This window comes from Panthera leo, chromosome C1 (genome assembly GCF_018350215.1).
Source record: "Panthera leo isolate Ple1 chromosome C1, P.leo_Ple1_pat1.1, whole genome shotgun sequence".
Taxonomy (NCBI): domain Eukaryota; kingdom Metazoa; phylum Chordata; class Mammalia; order Carnivora; family Felidae; genus Panthera; species Panthera leo.
The window spans coordinates 24,398,358-24,420,012 of record NC_056686.1 but is presented as its reverse complement, the minus strand read 5'-3'; the positions used below and the strand labels follow the sequence as shown (position 1 = coordinate 24,420,012).

The 21,655-nt window shown below is 43.8% G+C and overlaps 1 protein-coding gene and 1 long non-coding RNA gene across 2 annotated transcripts in view; both read right to left on the bottom strand.

The window, feature by feature from the left end:
- Positions 1-4,627: 4,627 nt before the first annotated feature.
- On the bottom strand, positions 4,628-9,710 carry LOC122227208. Its single transcript, XR_006205921.1, has 2 exons — positions 8,239-9,710; positions 4,628-5,190 (listed from the first exon to the last, which is right to left on the bottom strand). It is a non-coding gene; the product is annotated as an uncharacterized LOC122227208 (long non-coding RNA).
- A 4,773-nt stretch (positions 9,711-14,483) lies between these two features.
- The window catches only part of ZBTB8B (zinc finger and BTB domain containing 8B), a 41,619-nt gene continuing 34,447 nt past the window's right edge, over positions 14,484-21,655 (bottom strand). The window contains exons 6-7 of the mRNA XM_042948676.1: positions 18,729-18,907; positions 14,484-15,303 (exon numbers count right to left, since the gene is read on the bottom strand). Of these exons, the coding sequence (XP_042804610.1) occupies positions 14,986-15,303; positions 18,729-18,907 (497 nt within the window). The 3' untranslated portion in view covers positions 14,484-14,985. The remainder of the gene's footprint in view (positions 15,304-18,728; positions 18,908-21,655) is intronic.

Below are 21,655 nucleotides of genomic sequence, written 5' to 3'. Positions count from 1 at the left end.
AGTGATTAGACCTGCTGAAAGAGATGATGGTTAACATTTCTTAGCAATAAAGTATTGTACACTTTTCAGACTTAATGCTATTGCACACTTACTAGACTACAGCATAGTATAGACATAATTTTTTTAACTTTTTTAATGTTTATTTATTTTGGAGACAGAGCATGAGCAGGGAAGGGGCAGAGAAAGAGGGAGACACAGGAACTGAAAACAGGCTCCAGGCTCAGAGCTGTCAGCACAGAACCCGATGCGGGGCTCGAACCCATGAACCGTGAGATCATGATCTGAGCCAAAGTTCAAACCCATGAACCATGAGATCATGACCTGAGCCGAAGTTGGATGCTCAACCAACTGAGCCACTCAGGCGCCCCAGACATAATTTTTATATGCACTGGGAAACCAAAAAATAAATAAATAAATAAATAAATAAATAAATAAATAAATTCATTTAACTTGATTTATTGTGATACTTTATTGCAGTGGTTTAGAAATGAACCTGCAATATCTCTGTGGTATACCTGTAGAATGAATCCTGTGGTATTGGACTGGACCTAGAATTACTTATGTATATATCAATCTGTATCTGTGTATCTACACCTAGGTGTCAATCTAGCTATCACACTCTCTATGTAAATGTCCACTGAGAGATCATGAAAGCAGCAACATTTCAAAAGCAATGAGCATACCCAACATGATGATATCCATTTCTAAGTAAGAGCTCTCCACTAAAAGAACCAAAGCTACTTGGAGAAGTATCTGATTCCAGGACTGGGGCAAGGATAAAACACAAGGCGAGCCTGGAACATCTTGTGGGGGAAAGGAAGCGTTCAAGTAGACATGTCAAGTAGACACAGAAGCTGGGACATGTCAAGTAGACACAGAAGCTGGGACATGTCAAGTAGACACAGAAGCTGGCTGAATGGGCTTCCACTGGCCAAATCTGGAACTGAAGCATTAAAATAAATGACAGCAACAGATTCTAGCCCAATGGCTAAAACAGGAAACCGCGAGTCCATGTGGTATAAAAAAATAAATGAATATTAAAAGGTTTGATGAAAAATGGGTGATTGCTACAGTTTCAAATACCTCTGTATATAACACTTCATAATTTCAAAAGGGAAAAGTGTCACTGTACAGTGGGGAAGCATGTGGGACATCATCTTAATCAAGCATCCAAGTGAACAGCATCGGTAATGAGACAAATTGACGAAGCTGAAATTGAGTGCCACTTGATACGACGCACTGAGAAGGACGCAGCATCACTTCTGTGATGGTCCTGCCAGAAATGCATAGCCTGGATGCAGGCAAGACTGGACACACAAAAGCAAACGGAGGGACAATCTCCACCTTGGCTGGGACCCCGTCACTCGCCGCGCAGCCGGAGCCCGGCCGGCCGCCGACCCTCTGGGAGTCCGCGGCGCCCGACGGCTCCACACACGCCGGGCACCGTCCCCGCGCCGCCGCCAGGAGGCTCCGCGCGCCTTCCCACCTTTCCCCGCGCCGCGGTTGGGCCGGGCCCGGGCGGCGCGGCGGGCGCCGGCGGCGACGGCGCGGCCATTGTCTCGCAGCCCCTCCCGGGCGCACAGGAGGGGCGGCCGGGCGGCCGCGGAGAAGGACGGCCTCCGGGTCCCGAGCCGGTGCGCCCCGGCGCCGCCAGCCTCTCCCCGCGGGCCGCCGCCCCGAGGCCGGGGCCCCCGCCGCCAGCCGCCCGCACCGCCTCTGTGACCGTCCCTAGCCCCTCGGAACCGGCGCGCCGCCGCCGCCGCCGCCGCTGCGCCCGGGGCTGCAAATGGCGCCCGCCCGCCTCTGCGCCTCCCGCCGCTCTCCCGGCCCGGGGACGTCTGGGGGCGCCGCGCCCGGGCCGCATCCCGCCGCCCGCCCTCCGCCAGCAGCCAGGCGCGCGGCCCGTCCTGGCAGCCCCGACGCCCCGCCCGCCCTCCGCGCGAACACCTCCGGGAACCCCAGAAACGCTAAGTAAATAGACGTTTTAAAAAAGATTGTGGTGAAGTACCCATAAAACCTATCATTTTAAGGACAACTCCTTGGTATTAAATGCATTCACAGTGTTGTGCAACTATCACCACTATTTAGTTCCAGAACTTTCCCCTCCACCTCAAAGGGAAACCTGCATTGTCTCCCGCCCAGCCCCTGGCAACCCCCACTGTTTTTATTTATTTATTTATTTATTTATTTATTATTTATTTATCTCTGTGGATTTGTCTATTCCAGCCATTTTATGTAAGTGGAATTATACAATATGATGCCCTTTGTGTCTGGTTTCTCTCACCTAGCATAATGTTTTCAAGATTCATCCATGTTGTAGAGTGTATGAGAACCTCATTCCTTTTGATGGGTGAAGAATATCCCACCGCTTGCATATGCCACATTTTGTTTATCCATTCATCAGTTGATGGACATTTGGGTGTTTCCACCTTCTGGCTATCGTGAATAGAGCTGCTGTGATCGTTTGCATGTACGTACAAGTTGTTGTATGAACACCTGTTTCCAAATTCAGTTCTTCTGAGTATGTATAACTGAATTGACTTTTGCTGTCCTACTAATGGAAAAACTGTCCAGCCACCTGCAGGTTTCTCCCCATTGATTCTGGGAACTCCTGGAGGTATACAATGCCTGCTCTAGTAAAATTTCCTGTCTGCCTTGATTTTGTTCATATAGGAGACATGGGGGCCAGGAGCACCTGGATGGCTCAGTTGGTTAAGCATCCAACTCTTGCTCAGGTCATGATCTCACAGTCGGTGAGTTCAAGTCTGGCATCTGAGCTGAACCTGGAGCTTTCTTTGGATTCTGTGTCTCCCTCTCTCTCTGCCCCTCCCCTGCTCACACTCTGGCTCACTCTCAGGAAATGAATAAAACACTAAAAAAAAAAATTTTTTTTTTAAAAAGGAGACACATGGGACAATATTTCTGCTCTCTCCAACGCCCTTCCCAGAGAATCTGTCCCCTGTACTATCACCCAGCCCCAGCTTCCAAATAACACACTCCCCATCCCACCCTAACCTCTTGATTAGAACCCCCTGCTGCCTGACCCACGGTGCCATGTGACCCCATAGAACCCAGCTTTGCTGGGCAGAAATGGAGGTGTTTTCCTTTGGAGAATTTTACCTGAAGGACAGAGCAGTGGTCAGGTCAGGGCTGGGACAACCATTTAGAGCTCAATGAATGGACAGAAGAAAGCTAATCCTCTAAGAGTGGCTGGGGAACTTCACGCTGGCAGAGAGAAGCAGCCAAGGAGTATAGACAAGGACCATGGGAGACCAGGAGCAGTCTCAGTCCTTACTTGCTAATTCCAGGTGATCTGCTGATTTCTTCCCCTAGGATGTTCGTAAAATCCCTCATTTGAATCTTGAAACAAATCCTTTTAAAACTGCTTTCAAATTTTAGTTTACACCAGAACGCCCCTGGGATGATGCTGATGCTGATGGTTCTGGGACCACACATTGAGAACCATTACCTTCAGCTTGCTGGAATGCCTGTTCCTTGAAGCCAAAAGCACTCTGATGTCTGCTGCTGAATCTGTAGGGGCTTGGAAAAGCTGAAATCCTGGCTGCCTGCAGTGCTCACCAATAGGGCCCATCCAGCTGGATTTAACCTCTCTTGCCTTAGCTGTGCTAAGGATACACGAGGATAGAGGATGTGCAGAGTTGCGAAATACAGGGCAGTCAGTGCCCCCACCCTCCTGCTCTGCCTCATGCTTTTGGCAGGTGTTCCAAGCAGTGCAGTCTGAGCTCCCAGCATCTCACCAAGATTTAAGATCATGCTCCTTTAGTTTCTGCCTATAGCTCTCGCGCTGCAGGCTCAGGCATACTTCCCTGGAGCTGAGCCAAGTGACCATCTTTTCTCCTGGTCAGATATTTCCAGAGACTTCCCCCCAGAAAACTTCATATGGATCATCTGTGTCCCTTCCCTGACCCTCATACATATTAGATATGTTTAAATCTTAGTGACGTTCACAGATTGGTCCATACATACCAGATAGGTTTAATCCTAGTGATGCCCACTATCCTATATAAGGTATAATAGATCTATCTCTTGTGCCAACCAACATTTTAGATCACTGGTAGGCACACTCTGTAAAGTACCAGATAGTAACTATTTGGGGCTTTGCACATGAAAGATATCTGTCACAACCACTCAACTTTGCCACCATAGCACAAAAACTGGCTTATACAATGCAGAAAGGAATGGGTGTGCCTGTGTTCCAATAAAACTTTATTTTGTTTGCAAAAAACAGGCGGCAAGCAGGATTCGGCCCAACTTCTGTTTTAGATAGTACTTTTTTTTCTATTATTAAATGAAGTTAATGAGTCTTCAAACAGATGGAAAGTGTATTTACCGTTAGCAGTTATATATTGTTATGGGGACTCTTAAAAACTATAGGTTTTCTCAAGAGCTGGCAGTAAGCCCAGCCAATCTTAAATAAACCCAGCCTAAACATTTTCAAAAAATGTAAAATTATACCAATAGATAGCTAAAACTGAACCAACTTCCTATCTTTAAAGGATAAATATTTGACACTGTTGTTTAACCAGAAATAATTTTCAAAACAAAAATATGCACGTCTTAAAGGTTTACATTAAAAATGGAATGTCGAGACAACAGAAACAAGAAGTTAGATCTATATCATATAGATTATATCCACCAATGTATTACTTTATTCTCTCTTATTTTTAGTTCTTTATATATAAAAAGTAAAAATAGCAAATCAACACATAACCCAGATAACAATGAATCATATAAACAGACTTTGTACATAGCCATTTTAACATAAAGACCAACTTGGTTCCAAAAAGCAGGTTTCCCACTCCTTAAAAAAGATCTCAGTTGCTGTTGTTTTAATGGTCAGAATCATTTCCAACTTCATCTTCTCTCTCAATTTTTTTTCTTTTTTGATAGCAGTTTTGACAAGTGCCTTTGTAAGACTTGACAGCCAAAGATCAAGTCAGTTTTTATTTTCCTTCTAAGAGTTGTTGCAAAGCATGTGACTGTAGAGCTCAGGGCTTAGAATGGTTGTGTCTTCTCTGATTTTTGTGTTGTCTGCCATTAGTTTTCCCTCTTATTGCGTTCTGCATTACTCACTCATCAAACAGTGGGCAGTCTTCTGCCACAGAATCTAGGTGTCCTGGCTTGGGATTCTCTGCCCAGAAACTGTCTCTTTTGAGGAAGTAATTGGTCCTATCACCAAGGGACAGAAAGGTGTGAAAAGATGTTTGATGGGAGCTGCTTCTGTTTAGAGTTCTATTTAACAGCTTTCTTTGTTTTCTTAACTAATATCTTATTCATAGAATTCCTCATTAGAATTTCACATAAAATATTTGCACTGAGAAAAAGTTAACTAACTTTAAATTACGACGGTTTATTAACTCATTCATGTGAGGGGATCAATCCTCAATTCATTTCATTCATTCTACAACTGCCTTAACCATTTCAAACTTAGTCATTCCAACATTCCCAGCTATCTAACTTAGGTCAATTTTAAATTCTCCAAGTATAGAAAATAGTTAAATTACATTGGTTTCTGAAGACAAAATGAGCAATGAAGAAAACAAACAAACAAACCTTTTTCCTGAACCAGGATAAGGCTGTTTCTATTATAAACTTGTCGCTAGGGTGTCTCAATCTGATTTCACATAAATCCAAAGAAAAATTTAGTTTCAGTCTATTTCCTACTTAGTCTCAGGTTGATTTAACCAAGTCACAGATGATTTGCACTAATTTTAACCCCAAACTTGATAAATATTTCATTAATAACCAAGATCACCGGTTCTACATATTTTTAGTTCATAAAGTGGCTAATCTATTTTACAAATAACTATTATATATTGTCATGGACCTTTAAATAAAATTTGCTTTTGCAGAAAGTTTATTAAAATCCACTAAATCAGGGCACCTGGGTGGCTCAGTCAGTTGAACAACAGACTCTTGATCTCGGCTCAGGTCATGATCTCAGTTCATGGGTTCAAGCCCCGAGATGGGGCTCTGCAGTAATGTTGTGGAGCCTGCTTGGGATTCTGTTTCTCCTATTCTCTGCCCCTCCTCCACTTAGTGTGTGTGTGTCTCTCTCTTTCTCAAAATAAATAAATAAACTTTAAAATTTTTTAATGTTTATTTATTTTTGAGAGAGAGAGGGAGAGTGTGAGCAAGGGAGGGGCAGAGAGAAAGGGAAACAGGATACAAAACGGGCTCTGCGCTGAGAGCAGAGAGCCCGATGTGGGGCTTGAACTCATGGACCATGAGATCATGACCTGAGCCAAAGTCAGGTGCTTAACCCCGACCAAGCCACCCAGGTGTCCCTAAATAAATAAACTTAAAAAAAAATTTGGGGGGGGTGCACCCGAGTGGCTCAATTGGTTAAGCATCTGACTTCAGCTCAGGTCATGATCTCATGGTTTGTGAGTTCAAGCCCCACGTTGAGCTCTGTGTTGACAGCTCAGAGCCTGGAGCCTGCTTCAGATTCTGTGTCTCCCTCTCTCTCTCTGCCCCCACCCTCAAAAATAAATAAACATGAAAAAAATTTAAAAAAAAATTTTAATATGCTAAATCAAGAAATACCCAAATTCATTTTGTGTATATACCATAATATTATATTATATGTGCTGCTGATTTAAAATATGTGGTTTGTGTTTCAGATAAGATTGTTCTTGTGGGCGCTCCTGGGTGGCTCAGTCAGCTAAGCATCTGGCTCTTGATTTCAGCTCAGGACCGTGATCTCATGGTTTTATGAGTTTGAACCCATGCTGACAGTGCAGAACCTATTTGGGATTCTGTGTCTCCTTCTCTCTCTCTCCCTCCCTCACTTGTGCTGTCTCTCTCTCAAAATAAATAAATAAACTTTAAAAGTATCTTTAATAAAAAACCTCTATTTAAAAAATCAAATACATGATACATATTAAATAAGTGAGCAATAAAGATTTTGATTTGCCCTGTGTGTGTGTGTGTGTGTGTGTGTGTGTGTGTGTTGATGGTGGTTTATGTTGTTCAGATATGTGTAGGTATTACAGGCACAGAAATTAAAGTAACTTCCCCATTCTCAGCATGTGATTTGCCCTCTTCCTATCTAAGCATTACAAGAATGTAAGCCATGATCACACAGAGTCAGAGCATTTTCCTCTTCTGTGATTTTAGTCTGATGGGCACCCAAGGAAACTAATGCTATCTATGGATGGTCTTTGCTGCCTGCCCCAACATGTTTATTATCAGCATTGGCCTGGCAGGAACTGGTCTCTGACCCTAACTAGCTGTGTGGGAACTAGGGACTAGTCATTTCATCTCTCTGTAAAATAGAGTTAGATTAGACTATCCCTAAAGTCCCTTCTATTTTTCTAATTCTTTGATTGAATGGTTCTGTTCCATATCTATCTGGTTTCCGGGGTATTAACTAGTTAACATGGCCAGCCAAGACCCAATCCAGACACAATGGGGCTCCTCCACGTCTGTCACAGTGACAATACCTTGTTCTATCTTATCACACGGGATGAGGATAATGGGAAGTTATTTAGTGGTGACGGTGGTGGTGGTGGTGGGAATGGTGGGAGTGGTGTTTGAATACGAAAACCATAGCATCTGATGCATATTTTCTAAAGAGTAGGATATTCTGAAACGCTTACAATATTTGTGCATCCCTTAATAAAACAAGTAATCTAAACATTGTTGATGTCTAAAGCCACCATGTTTGGAAAAGGCAGGAAGTGTCAGAAACTATTTAAAGTGTTGGGGTGCCTGGGGGACTCAATCGGTTCAGCATCTGACTTTGGCTCGGGTCATGATCCCATGGTTCGTGAGTTCGAGCCCCGTGTCAGGCTCTGTGCTGACAGCTCAGAGCCTGGAGCCTGCTTCGGATTCTGTGTCTCCCTGTCTCTCTGCCCCTCCCCCACTCATGCTCTGTCTCTCGGTCTCAAAAACAGGTAAACATTAAAAAAATTTTTGTAGTGCTTATAAATTATATCCCAGAGACAGAAGTTTACCGGATGAGAAGGACCACAATAACAGTTGCTTAGATGGGGCAGGTGTTCTACCCAAGCTCTCTCAGAGCCCCCATTGCATCCTTGCCCCACTGTCACACCTAGACCTATGTTGTAGCTGCTTAATTGCTAGTCCCCCTGACCACACACTGCAAATTCCTTGAGGGCAGGGAGTTTGTTCACTGGTGTACCCCTAGTGCCTGACATACAGCAAGGACTCCATGAATAACTATTGCATAAATAGCCAGCTATCTCCACTTACTGATCTTCCAGAAGCAACAGAAGCAAGCAAGAGTAGTACCGCGTGGCAGCAATAAGAGACATTGTTACCAAGAGCCTAGTGTTTGTGTTGCCTGGAGGACATAGATTCCCATCAACGTGTGACTCATGGAATCCCCACAAACGTCCATTCAATAATGTCCTTTTGGAATGTCCTACTATACCTGCCTACTATTAGTAATACCAAAGGATGTATGGCCTTTCTGTGGGACCATTTTGACAATTTATCCAACTCTTACTCATTCCTCAGAAAATTTGCCAACTGCGTATTCACCACAAGCTGCTAAACACAAAGAACGAATACCCTTCAAGAGAAGAAAATGAGTTGGTGTCGGCTATATTTTAATAGGACATTCCTCTGGCTGCACGTTATAGGAACTAGGTGGGGTATCTGCTGTGCAATTGCTCAGCATACTGCTTGGTAATGGATTAACAGGACCTTTTCCCCTTCCATATGAGAATCTGACCTTTCGTTAACTTTCTAGCTCTGTTCCCCTGGCAGCCTAATAAAGAATAGTGCATCACCTATGTTGCTGGAATCATTACATATGGTAGAGCTGACCCCTAACTGGTAAACTGCATCCAGACTGGGAGAACTATAAATGCCTGAGAGGAAGCCACAGCTCTGGGCTTCCCTGAGCACAGTGACTCTTGGAACAGACATATCTCTTGAGGGGACCCTGGAAAATATGTCTATGGAGTGGTTATAACCGACACTTGCTCCCACGAGACAAGAGGCTTTTAGCCAGGATAGGTTCCATACGTGCCTGATGTGGGTCCGTCTCCTTGCACTGAAGCTACGACACACAGAGAGTTGTAGGGACTCCTGTAGAAGAGCAACATCTAGTTCTGCCCTGCTGCTGAGCTGTGCTCCTCATCCCACATCCTTCTAAGTGACTCCGATGATACCAAGTGTAGCAGTTTCAGAGTATGAATGTGTCTAAATGCTCAGTTGAGCCTAAGTAGACCCCCGGAGGGCATTGTATACTACTTGCTTCGTGTTTTGTTTTGTTTCGTTTCGTTTTGTTTCGTGGTGGATGCTCCACAGGGACTACGAGAGATGTGACACTGTGTGGCATGGTTTTCTGCTTCCAAAAGACTCGTGATCGTACCCTTCACTGTCTGCAGGATGGACAATCCATCTCCATTACGTCACCAAGACATATATCTCAACTTGATGCCTTCCCTTAAAATCCCCAAGCTTGTTCCTACTGAACCTTCCCTACCCAAGCACACGGTCGCCACCCTAACCCCCCAATTTTTAACATGCTACTGACAAAGGTCCAAAAATCAAATGATGGATATAAAATTGTTCCCTCAAACCAGAGTTGTGAATGAAGAATTGGGGGTAGTAAAATAATCTACCTGGAGGTCAGAGCAGGTGCTAGAAGTCCTCCAGTTATGAAGGTTCCATATCCTCTGATCACAATAGTGTGAGTTACTATCACCTTTTAAAACTAGGGCATGTTAGGAACCAACCAAATTCCTCCTGCCAAAAAAAAAAAAAAAAAAAAAAAAAAAAAACCTTTTCATTTCTCCCTCTAGAAGCATTATCTGAAGAAAAGAATTCAATTTTTCCATACTACAATGAAACGTTTGAGGAGCACAGTCATATGTAGCAGAAATACTGAACAAAAATCCATGAAAACATTGTCCATCATAAGCAACTGAATCAAGTGCCCCTTTTTGGACTTGGAAGACAGCACAGCCACATGAAAGCACAAAGCAAGCTACAAGAGACGAACAACGACAGGACGTACAGTGGTGCTGCTCAAAACAGAGCGCCATAGGAACTTCTCACACACCCCAACCCTTTGCCCCTCCCACCCCATGACACTAGACTTCACAGAGGTCATTCTATTATCAATGCACAAGAAACACATAAAAAAACTTATAAGTCCAATGAACTCAGTTGACCAAAGGCCACTCCAGTCTTCCCACTGCCCTCAGAATCAGCACATGCAGCCATACACGTGGCTTTTTCCCCAAGCAGTTTATCACAACATCAATTAATGACAACAACAAAAACCCATCGTGTATTCTGAACCCCCAGAATACTCAATTTCACAATATTTTGCAAACCACCAGGTCAGTAGTTTTCTCAAGGAATATTCCAACTGTACTGACCACCAAAATATTTACATCAAAATGGCATCTATCTACCAAATGACCAGAAGTCCCATTGCTCTATGTCATTTCTTAGTCTATTACAGATACAGGCCTCATTTACATTCCTTTCCAACCCTTGCTATGAAGGTCTGTCCCTTTCCCCCAAAAGAAACAACTTCCCATGGATGCCATTTTTAAGTTCCATTACCAATAAGAATTCTGTTACTGTCCACGCAATGTATCTAACGTAAGACAAATAATCTCTTTGCGAACTTGGATTGAATGTGCCAGAAAGACACTTGTTGGGATGAGAACTGGGTGTTGTATGGAAACCAATTTGACAATAAATTATATTAAAAAAAAAGAAGGAGGAGGAGGGGGAGGAGGGGGAGGAGGGGAAGAAGAGGGTGCCAGAAAGATGCCAGATATAAAATAAATCATTAATGGTCTGTGTTGGACCCAACTATTAATTTACTTATAGAGATGTCACCAGCCCCATTCATTACACCCCAAAGACACTGTGCAATTATAAATATTGACCGCTAACTGTGAACATAAATTTAAAACAGAGGATAGTTTATGATTCGATAGTCTAAATAAAGGGATTATCTCCATTAAAAGTGATAGAATTCAGTGGTCCAGTTAGTACTAAAGTCAGCATACAAACTCGAAACAGCCAATTGGAAATGCAACAATCTGAGACATTACAGAAAGAATAATTTAAATATTAAGCTTCATGTTCCATTTTCCTCCCAGTAATTTTGCTACTGTAAAATGTAATAAGGGGCACCTGGGTGGCTCAGTAGGTTAAGCGTTCCACTCTGGATTTCGGCTCAGGTCATGATCTCACAGTTTGTCTGTGCTGACAGTACAGAGCCTGCTTGGGATTCTCTCTACCTCTCTCTGCCCCTTCCCCGCTCATGTGCATGCGTGCACTCGTCTCAAAATAAATAAATAAACTTTTAAAAAAATAATAAAATAGGGGCACCTGGGTGGCTCAGTTGGTTAAGCGTCTGACTTCAGCTCAGGTCATGATTTCGCAGTCTGTGAGTTCAAGCCCCACATCAGGCTCTGTGATGACAGTTCAGAGCCTGGAGCCTGCTTCAGATTCTATGTCTCCCTCTCTCTCTGCCCTTCCTCTGCTCATGCTCAGTCTCTCTCTCTCGCAAAAAATAAATAAACATTAAAAAAATAATAATAAAATAAAATGTGCTAAAATGACGAGAACCTAGTAATGGTTCTGGGAGTATGAATCAGATCAGAGTTTCTTCCTTTCTTTCTTCCTTTTCTTCCTTCCTTCCTTCCTACCTTCCTTCATTTCTGTTTTAACGTTTACTTTTGAGAGACAGAGCTCTGTCAGCACAGAGCCTGACACGGGACTTGAACGCATGAACCATGAGATCATGACCTGAGCCAAAGTTGGACGCTTAACCAACTGAGCCTCCCAGGTGCTCCTAGAATTTCTAAGTTTCTACATCACAAACCTAATCAGAGCTTAGGCAAGTTATGAACAATTTAGCCTCAGCTCCTGATTTTACTAATTCCACTCTTTTCCAAGACTCGTGGGAGCATGAGGGCCTACTACATATTATGAAGGTAAAAGGTAACCTAAAACATAACACAAAATTAAGTTCACTCATTAAAGGTCATTTTAAAAATCCAACTTTATCTGATGGTAAGGTTCCTCACCCTTGGTACTCCTGACATTTTGGCGTAGAAAATCCTTTGTTATAAGGGGCCATCCTGTGCGTTGTAGGATGTTGAACACCAACCTCATCCGGCTGCCGGCAGTACCCTGCCCTGAGTTGTAACAGTTGAGGATGCCTCCAGACATTGCCAAATGTCCTCTGGGGGACAAAATCACCCACAGTTGAAAGTCACTGTCCTAAAGTGAAATTGCTAGTGTAAATGTGTTTACTTTGGACCCAGCCATATGATTAAGTCATGGAGTCACTGAAGAGGTTGCTCTACCAAAGAAAGTGGGCACAGAAGTTGAACTGGGAGGTAGAAAAGTCACATTAAAACACCAGAGATAAGGGGCGCCTGGGTGGCGCAGTCGGTTAAGCGTCCGACTTCAGCCAGGTCACGATCTCACGGTCCGTGAGTTCGAGCCCCGCGTCGGGCTCTGGGCTGATGGCTCAGAGCCTGGAGCCTGTTTCCGATTCTGTGTCTCCCTCTCTCTCTGTCCCTCCCCCGTTCGTGCTCTGTCTCTCTCTGTCCCAAAAATAAATAAACGTTGAAAAAAAAAATTAAAAAAAAAAAAAAAAAAACAAAACACCAGAGATAATTTAGGTGTGCCTGGCTGGCTCAGTTGGTGAGACATGCAACTCTCGATCTCAGAGTTGTGAGTTTGAGCCCCATGTTGGGTGTGGAGATTACTTATAAATAAAATCTTTAAAAAAAAAAAACAATCAGAAATAACTTAAACAGAGCAAACATATCAAACCTAACTCCTTGCAAAGTACACCTTCTACACAATCGATTAGGTTTCCCATTTGCGAAGATCCCTCCTTTTAAACAACAGCTAATATTTCCATTTCAGGGAAGAAAAGTGTTTCTGGTCCTTGATAATTTCTAGTCTTCAACTCTTGATCTAGAACAAGAATTTTCAAACTATCTGTGGTAAAAGACCAGTTTTGAGGTTTCCAACCTACCACAGGCCAACACATGGTCCTGCTGTATAGATTGGTATCGAAGAATTCACAGACCAGCTGTCTGGGGGCCACAGTTCGAGTAATACCATTCTGGAGTTCTAACCTCTATTGAGAAGATGATTTAAGCACATTTTGAACTCTTCAATGACTAACATTCACAAGCCAATTTATAATGTTTTTTTTTTATTATTATTATTATTTTTGCTCAAGAGGCAGAAAGGTGATTTCACTACCTTTGGAAACACGACTAGACTAAAATTAAAGGAAGAAAAAGGGATTTCTTTTAAAAATCTATTTTGGAGGGCGTCTGGCTGGCTCTCAGGGTCATGAGTTCAAGCCCCACGTGGGGTGTGGAGTCTAATTAAAATAAATACATAAATAATTTTAAAAAATCTATCTTTATGTCTTTATCTTTTTGTCTTATGTCTTTAATATAAGACAAAATTATGAAAGTGCCTTGAATATCCCTTAATCCCTAATATTTCCTGCTCTTCAGCCTTTTATTTATTTTTTTTCTTCAGCCTTTTAAAGAAGTATACCCTCTTCTGTTAGAATAACTGTGTTGGCTGCAAAGATTTTAAAAACCTGTTCTTCTACCAATCTTCTCTTTCCCTCCAGAGGATCTTTTAAAAGGTAAAAGATGTGTCTGACTCTTGATCTCAGCGCAGGTAATGATCCCATGGTTTGTGAGATCGAGCCCTGCATCAGGCTCTGGGCTAATATCCCGGAGCCTGCTTGGGATCCTTTCTCCCCTCTTTCTCTGCCCCTTCCCTCTACTCACTCTCTCTCTCTCTCTCAAAATAAATAAATAAACTTTAAAAGGCAAATGATTTAGAAATATAACTTGTTTATACAGGCTCACACTTTCCCTCCAATTAAAGTTCTATTCATAATCGAAGTAGAAGGCCGTCAGCAGGGGCTACATTTCCACATTACACAGCAGCGGCTCTTGAAAATGGCAGGAAAACACAGGGAAGGGGTTTGAGTTTCATCCAAATGACTTGTTTTATGATCACAAAACAGGTTATCTGTGTGTGCAGACCGGTCAGATCCCAAACTAAACAGGGAAACCACCCAGACTTGGGCTCACAGTCTCCTTTCTCAGTACTAACTTAAAGTTGAACTTAGCTGGGCAAGTCAGAGTGCCCAGGAGTCTCTCAGCTCATTTCCATGCTTGCGTGCACATAAATACTCCCAGCCATTAAAACTGAAGTCTTAGAAGTATCTTTACACTCATGGAGCCAAACAGCCCTGCCTGCCTTATATCAGTGAAGCTTTGTCTTTAAGACTTCACCAGAGGGGCTCCTGGGTGGCTCAGTTGTTTAAGCGTCCAACTTCGGTTCATGGGTTCAAGCCCCATGTGGGGCTCTGTGCTGACAGCTCGGAGCCTGGAGCCTGCTTCGGATTCTGTGTCTACCTCTCTCTCTGCCCCTCCCCAACTTGTGCTCTGTCCTTCTGTCTCTCAAAAATAAATAAATGTTAAAAAAAAAATACTTCACCAGAAAATTAAAATATGGAATCCATCAGGAGAAGCTTGGCAAAGGTAAGACTGATGTCAAAATATTTTTGCCTACATTTCCAGAGAAAAAGGCTGACAAAAAAAAAAAAAAGGAATCTGGAGGAATGAGACAATTAAATGTCTCAAGCATGGAGACTTTCTTGTCTTTCTCCTAACCAGAGTTTGGGTGCACAACAGGAAAAATGGGAAGCCTTGGGGCAAGCATTAATTCACTCAGAATTAACTCAACAAGGCCCTCAGAAAGCAAGGGCATTCCAGTAAGAAGTCATCAGTCCTTTGAGTCACAAAATCCAACCTTCACCATGTAATGTAACAAAAATGTAACGATAGTATGAAAACATGTTCCTCTCGGGGTTCCACAAAATTGGACAAATGGTGGCTTTCGAACATAGAATGAGCAACAACAAATTCTAAAACCTCTCCCCCTACCCACCCCCAGAATTTTCCGCTACGTAAGTGTCTCTTGATCTGATAAGTTGGGCCGAATCTGCTGTCTGCCATCAGAATCATCTCCAGTGGGGTCATTTTCCTCACCAGACTCCACATAGATTGGCCAGTCATTGTCTGTGTCACTCTTTTCTTGGCTTTCGGACGAGGCCTCCACCAGGCTAAGATTGATGGGCATCAAATCGTCTTCATCATCGTGTGTGTCCGTAACACAGGTGCAGCTGTCACACAGCCCGAAGCGCCGCAGTCCCTGGGACAGGTGACTCGTGAAGGTTCTTCTGCAGCCCTTGCAGATGATTGGACGGTTGGATCTATGGACCTAAAATTACAAGCAGACACAGTAAACGTTCTCCTGCTTGCTCTCTCTGCCACAGCCTCAGCCTCACGACGACGGTGTTTCCACCCCCAAGGCCATTGGATATGCGAGGAACGTGCCCACCCCCCATTGCCAAGGCCTCCGCTACTACTAATACCTTTGAAGGAACTCTTCGCTGATGCTCTGGGTCAGGTTAGGTCCCCATCTATATATTCCCACCTATACTCCTTCCTTTGTTGATTTTCTAACAAATTATTGGTAAATTCACTAGACTATAAGCTCCAAGAAGGCAGGGACCATTCTCATTCATGTTCTCTGTCACATTTGTTACTATATCCCTATGTCCAGCATATAAAGAGCATTCAGGAAACTGATGGGGATTTTAAGCATGGCTTTTTCTGTACCTGGGACTATCCAGTTATTAGGGAGGCAGACTTGTTAGATGGTATCTTCTCCATATGTGGCAGATGTCTCATTCTTAACTCTTCATTGATAAATACATTCCTTACCTAGGAGAAGCACTTTGCATACTAGAAAAAGGAACCTGATCTCCTACCCCATGCAGCAACTCCTCAGGGCAGCAGCCCCAGGGCCCCCCTCCATATAAGGGACTATCTAATGTGTGCGCTATTCAGGAGCTCCAGCCTAAAGGAGCTCTGTGAACCAAAGCCTCTCCTGTAGAGACTCTGGATGCAGGATGGACACAAGAGGTAGAGACAGAGAGAAATGGTGGAGGACAAGGGCCAACAGCACTATACTCAGCTTGCTGGAGCTGCCACTACATCCTGGCCAATGTCCCTGTCTTCCATGGGGTCTTCTGGGCTTCCTACACTAACCCCACAGCACTTGAGCCAACCAGAATATGTACATGACCTTTGCAACCTGATGGTGCCTTTGAATACCACGTCTTTAGGCTGCAGTAGACTGGACTTTGTATAATGTGGAAAGATAGAGGGAATGAGGATTCCAATCGATGAAACATCTTAGGGGCACCAGGGACCTGTTGCTGCCAAGACAGACTGGAGATATAAATTGAGGAGGAAAAAAGACAAACAAAAACTTAAGACCATGGAATGAAGCTACTTTCAGACAAGTGTGCTGGGGCCAGCCCTGAGAGCAGAGGCAGTCAGTAACTTTGTACTTATCTTAAGTCTGGATTCTTTCAAACCCATAATTCACATTCTATAAAATTCACCTTTTTTTTTTTTTTCTGAGAGAGAGAGAGAGAGGAGCAGGGGAGAGGGCAGAGGGAGAGTGAAAAAGAATCTTAATCAGGCTCCATGCACAGCATGGATCCCAACGTGGGACTCGATCCTATGACCCTAGGATCATGACCTGAGTCAAAGTTAAGAGTCGGACACTCAACCAACTGAGCCACCCAGGTGCCCCAAAATTCACCTTTTTAAAGCAAACAATTCAATGGGTTTTAGTACGCTCACAAGGTTATGCAACTATCACCACCATCTAATTCCAGAACATTTTTTTTAAATGTTTATTTATTTTTGAGAGAGAGAGCATGAGCTGGGGAAGGGCAGGTGGGATGGGCAGAGGGATGGGGTAGGCAGAGGATCCAAACCGGGCTCTGTGCTAACAGCAGAGAGCCCAATGCGGGGCTCGAACTCACAAACCATGACCTGAACTGAAGTCGATGCCTAACCAACAGAGCCACCCAGGCACCGCTAATTCCAGAACATTTTCCTCACCCCAGAAAGAAACCGTGTGCCCATTAACTGTCACCCCGCTACCATCCGACACCCCTCTAGCCCCTACTAACCACTAATCTACTCTATATGCATGAGTCTGCACATTTTGTATATTTCATATAAATGAAATCATATAATACGTGGCCTTTTGTGACTGGCCTCTTTCAAGCAGCATAATGCTTTTAAGGTTCATCCATGTTGTAGCTGTATCAGAACTTCATTCCATTTTATGGCTGAATTAAGGGTCCATTGTATGGATAGGCCACAATTTCTTTATTCATTCATCAGTTGATGGACACTTGGGTTGTTTTCACTTTTTGGCTACTGTGAATAATGCTGTTGTGAACACTTGTGGGCATGTACTTTTTTGTGTGAATGCATGCTTTCAGTTCTCTTGGGTATATACCTTGATGTAGAATTGCTGGGACCTATGGCAATTTTATGCTTAACTTTTTAAAGAACCACCAAATTGTTTTGCACATTGGTTACACCATTTTACATTCCTATCCGCAGTGTATGAACATTCCAATTCCTCCACATCCTTGCCAACACTTTTTTTTTTTTTTTGATGGTAACAATTCTAGTATATTTGAAGTGGTATCTTACCGTGGCTCCGATTTGCATTTCCCTAATGACTAATGATGTTGAGCATCTTTTCATGTTCTTATTGGCCATTTGGATCTCTTCTTTGGAGAAATGTCTAGTCACATCCATTGTTTAATCTGGTTATTTGTTTTTTATCGTTAAATTGAAAGTGTTCTTTATATATTCTGGTTACTAGATTTTTAGCAGATAAGCGGTTCACAAGTATTTTCTCCCTTTCTGTGGGTTGTCACATTCTTGAGAGTGTCCTTTGAAGTCCAAACCCATTTTTATGTTTGATTTCCCAAAGACTGATTGCCTTGCTCAAAGATGATCTTAAATACATGCCTTCCTAAATGGCCTGAATGCCTTTTAGCTGGTGGGAATTAACCACTCACCTGGGAGATGGGCTCCCGGGGAGTAGCCAGTGGGAGGGGAGGTCACCTTGGTCTGGAGCCCTGTTTGCTGTCCACAGGTGGCCTTATGAAGGGCGGCATGTACTTTCCCTATGTCCAGGTACTGGCATTAGGTGGGAAACTGAGGATACAGCTTTCTCACCTTTAGTATCACACTGGTGAGAACAGACCCACAATCCCCTGTCCAAGCCCCGCTGTTCTCTGCCTTATGACAACCATCCCTAACTAGGATCTAAACTTTCTTGAGTCTAAGAAAACTGGTCTGTAATCATATAAGTTTTAACTTTCTCTAAGTGCTACCAACCCAGCTTTAATTTAGTAGAAACATATGTTTAAAATTCTCTGAAAATAGTCCAGTGGACAAAGACACAGAAGACAAACTGTTTTGTTCGTTTTTTAAGGTTTTGTTTGTTTGTTGTTTTTTGTTTTTAAGAGAGAAACAGAGACAGCGCCAGCAGCAGAGGGGCAGAGAGAGAGAGAGAGAGAGAGAGAGAGAATCCCAAGCAGGCTCTACACTATCAGCTCAGAGCCTGATGCAGGGCTCAAACTCTAACTGTGAGATCATGACACGAGCCAAAATCAAGAGTTGGACACTTAACTGACTGAGCCACCTCGGCGCCCCAAAAGACAGGCTGGTTTACCCTTACATCAGACAGATGTCGGGAACCCCCTCCCCTGTGTCTCCCGCCGCCCTCACCACAGGAGACCTGCCAGTCCAGACACTTACGCTTAGGGCATGACTCCGCAGGTGCTCCTGTCGAGTGAACCGCTTGCCGCACGTCTCGCAGGGGTAGGGCCGCTCGCCTGTGTGTGAGCGGATGTGCCGCTTAAGGATGCCCTTCTGTTTGGCAGTGTAAGGGCAGAAAGGACACTTGTGGAGCTTGATGGGGACCACCAGCACATCACCTGGGGAACCAAATGGGTTGATTTAGCTGCACTGTAAGCAACAATGACACTGGCCACCCTCCGACAGGTGATCAGGAGCTGGGGAATTCCTCCAGCCCAGATTGAGAGGGAGGACATCAACTCTACCACCAGCCAACGGCAAGACACTGCAAATTCCAAGTCTTTGTCCGGCTCCCCATCAGCCGGAGGGTAAAGGGTTGCAAGGAATGCCATACAGTTCTTACTGGCTTTCAACCTCTGTGGCTCAGTTAGGGATACAGCTTACATCACCACCTCAGTGGTGTCTTCCAGTGGATAAGTGGAAAAGCTTCCCAAAATAACAGTCAATCTGACGGTATCTATTTTGTTTGATTTCATTTTAAGACAACGCTGATTGAGACTTTGTCATGAACCGTATTGCATCCCCCCCAATTCATACATTGAAGCCCTAAACTACAGTGTGATTATATTTGGAGATAGGGAGGCAATTAAGCTTAAATGAGGTCATAAGGGTGGAGCCCTACCCTGATAGGACTGGTGTCCTTATAATTAGAGGAGGAGACACCAGAGATCTCACTCTCTCTCTGTTCATGCACAGAGGGAAGGCCACGTGAGGACCAGCAAGAAGGCAGCTGTCCGCCAGCCAGGAAGAAAAAACCCTGCCAGCACCTTGATCTTGGGCTCTGAGCCTCCAGAACTGTGAGAAAACAAATTTCTGTTGTTTAAGCCACTCAGCCTGTCGTATTCTGCTGTGGCAGCCTGAACTGACTAACACAGACCTTCTCAATTGATCTCATGACCCCCAAAAGTTTGGAAACCTCTGTTATTGATGGATCACACCCCTGGATCAGGATCCAGGTTCTCTCCCTCTGTCTCTCTCTGTCTCTCTCTCCCCTAGGATCCATGCTTTCTTTGACAGGAGCTCCTAAGAACAGCTTCCAGGCACGTGCAGAAATGGTGTGCTATGGCACAGACCGTAAACTAGAATTCGTATTAACTCTATATACCTGAGATCATCAACTATCCAGGGATTCACTTAAATCGTTTTCCAACTTTTTTTTCCCCATCTTACATGTACAACCATTATGATTGGCAACACAATTAATCCCCAGGTATAAAAACTGTTCAAGTTTCCCGAGTTACCCTTACTACAGTATTCCAAGATGTGTCCCCTCTATCCACGTCCTTCAGGACTTTTTGTAGACCTTGGCCATATCACATCACATAGGAAGGCACTAGTGACTCAAGCTTTCCAGGCACTGAAGCCTGGGTTCAGGCCCCAGCTGTACCACTTACCAGACATGTGACCTTGGACATCTCACGTAACTTCTCTGCGCCTTACTTTACTCATATGTAAAATACGGATGATAATAGTTCCCACCTTAAAGGATTATGGTAAGAATGAAATGAAGTAACACCTAAAGCACGGCACCTGGGACAGGGTAGGGGCTATAAATATCAGCCATTTTTGTCACCATCATCAATAAACACAAACACCAAGTCCTTGGTGTCCTTACTGATGAAGCAGGCCAGGCTTCTGTGGTTTCTTTCAACACTGGAGTAACTCCTTTTCTCTGGGACCTTCTCGGGATACCTAGCTGGGCTTGGTCTCTTCCAAGGTGCTGCCAAAAGTATGGCAAGCTGAACCGCAGGTGAGAACCCGACATCATTCTACATAAGGGTGGAGATTTTCTCTGGTTTCTAGTTCCCGTCCGATAATGCCTAACACTCTTCATAATCTATAGTGAGTCCAAAGGGGTTTCCTAGAATAAAAGCAGCAGCTCGTGGCTCATCACTATATACATATGTTAGATTATTTTAGTTCTCATTGGTCACACTGGGGCTGAGATGCCAGTTTCCTGCTCCCTCCTCAGGGGTTGTGGAACCTTCTGGCCATCTATCCTCACCGGCCTGGTGTTATACTTTACCTTTCTTCTCAATTATCTACAAAAACATTAAGTAAAATGGGTCCAGTGTTAGTCGTTGGAAAAACCAATTGTTAACTATTTCTCCACCAGAAAAGTAAGAATTAGCACACTCCCCTTCCCCTCTCATGATCTGATTTTACCAACACAAACGTTCATCTGAATGCCCAACACTGCGTTAACAAGGTCCATCATTACCAAGACACCGGTTTCCTCCCTCAAGAAGTTAAGTTTAGCAGGACAGAAAGACATGTGAACAAATTCATACAATGTAATGTAGCACATGCAAATTTCAAAGTGACGAAGAAGTATAGACAGGAAAGTAATGAATTCTCTCTAGGAGTTCAGAAAAGGATTTCACAGAAAAGTGATCTTTGAGCAAGATTTAAAAGAATTTTTTTTCATATTTATTTATTTATTTATTTATTTATTTATTTATTTATTTATTTAAAATGTTTTTTTTCAACGTTTTTTATTTATTTTTGGGACAGAGAGAGACAGAGCATGAACGGGGGAGGGGCAGAGAGAGAGGGAGACACAGAATCGGAAACAGGCTCCAGGCTCCGAGCCATCAGCCCAGAGCCTGACGTGGGCTCGAACTCACGGACCGTGAGATCGTGACCTGGCTGAAGTCGGACGCTTAACCAACTGCGCCACCCAGGCGCCCCCATATTTATTTATTTTTGAGAGAGAGACAGACAGAGCACAAGTAAGGGAAGGACAGAGAGAGACGGAGACACAGAATCCGAAGCAGGCTTCAGGCTTCGCGCTGTCAGCACGGAGCCTGACGCGGGGCTCGAACTCACCAACCTTGAGATTGTGACCTGAGCCGAAGTTGGATGCT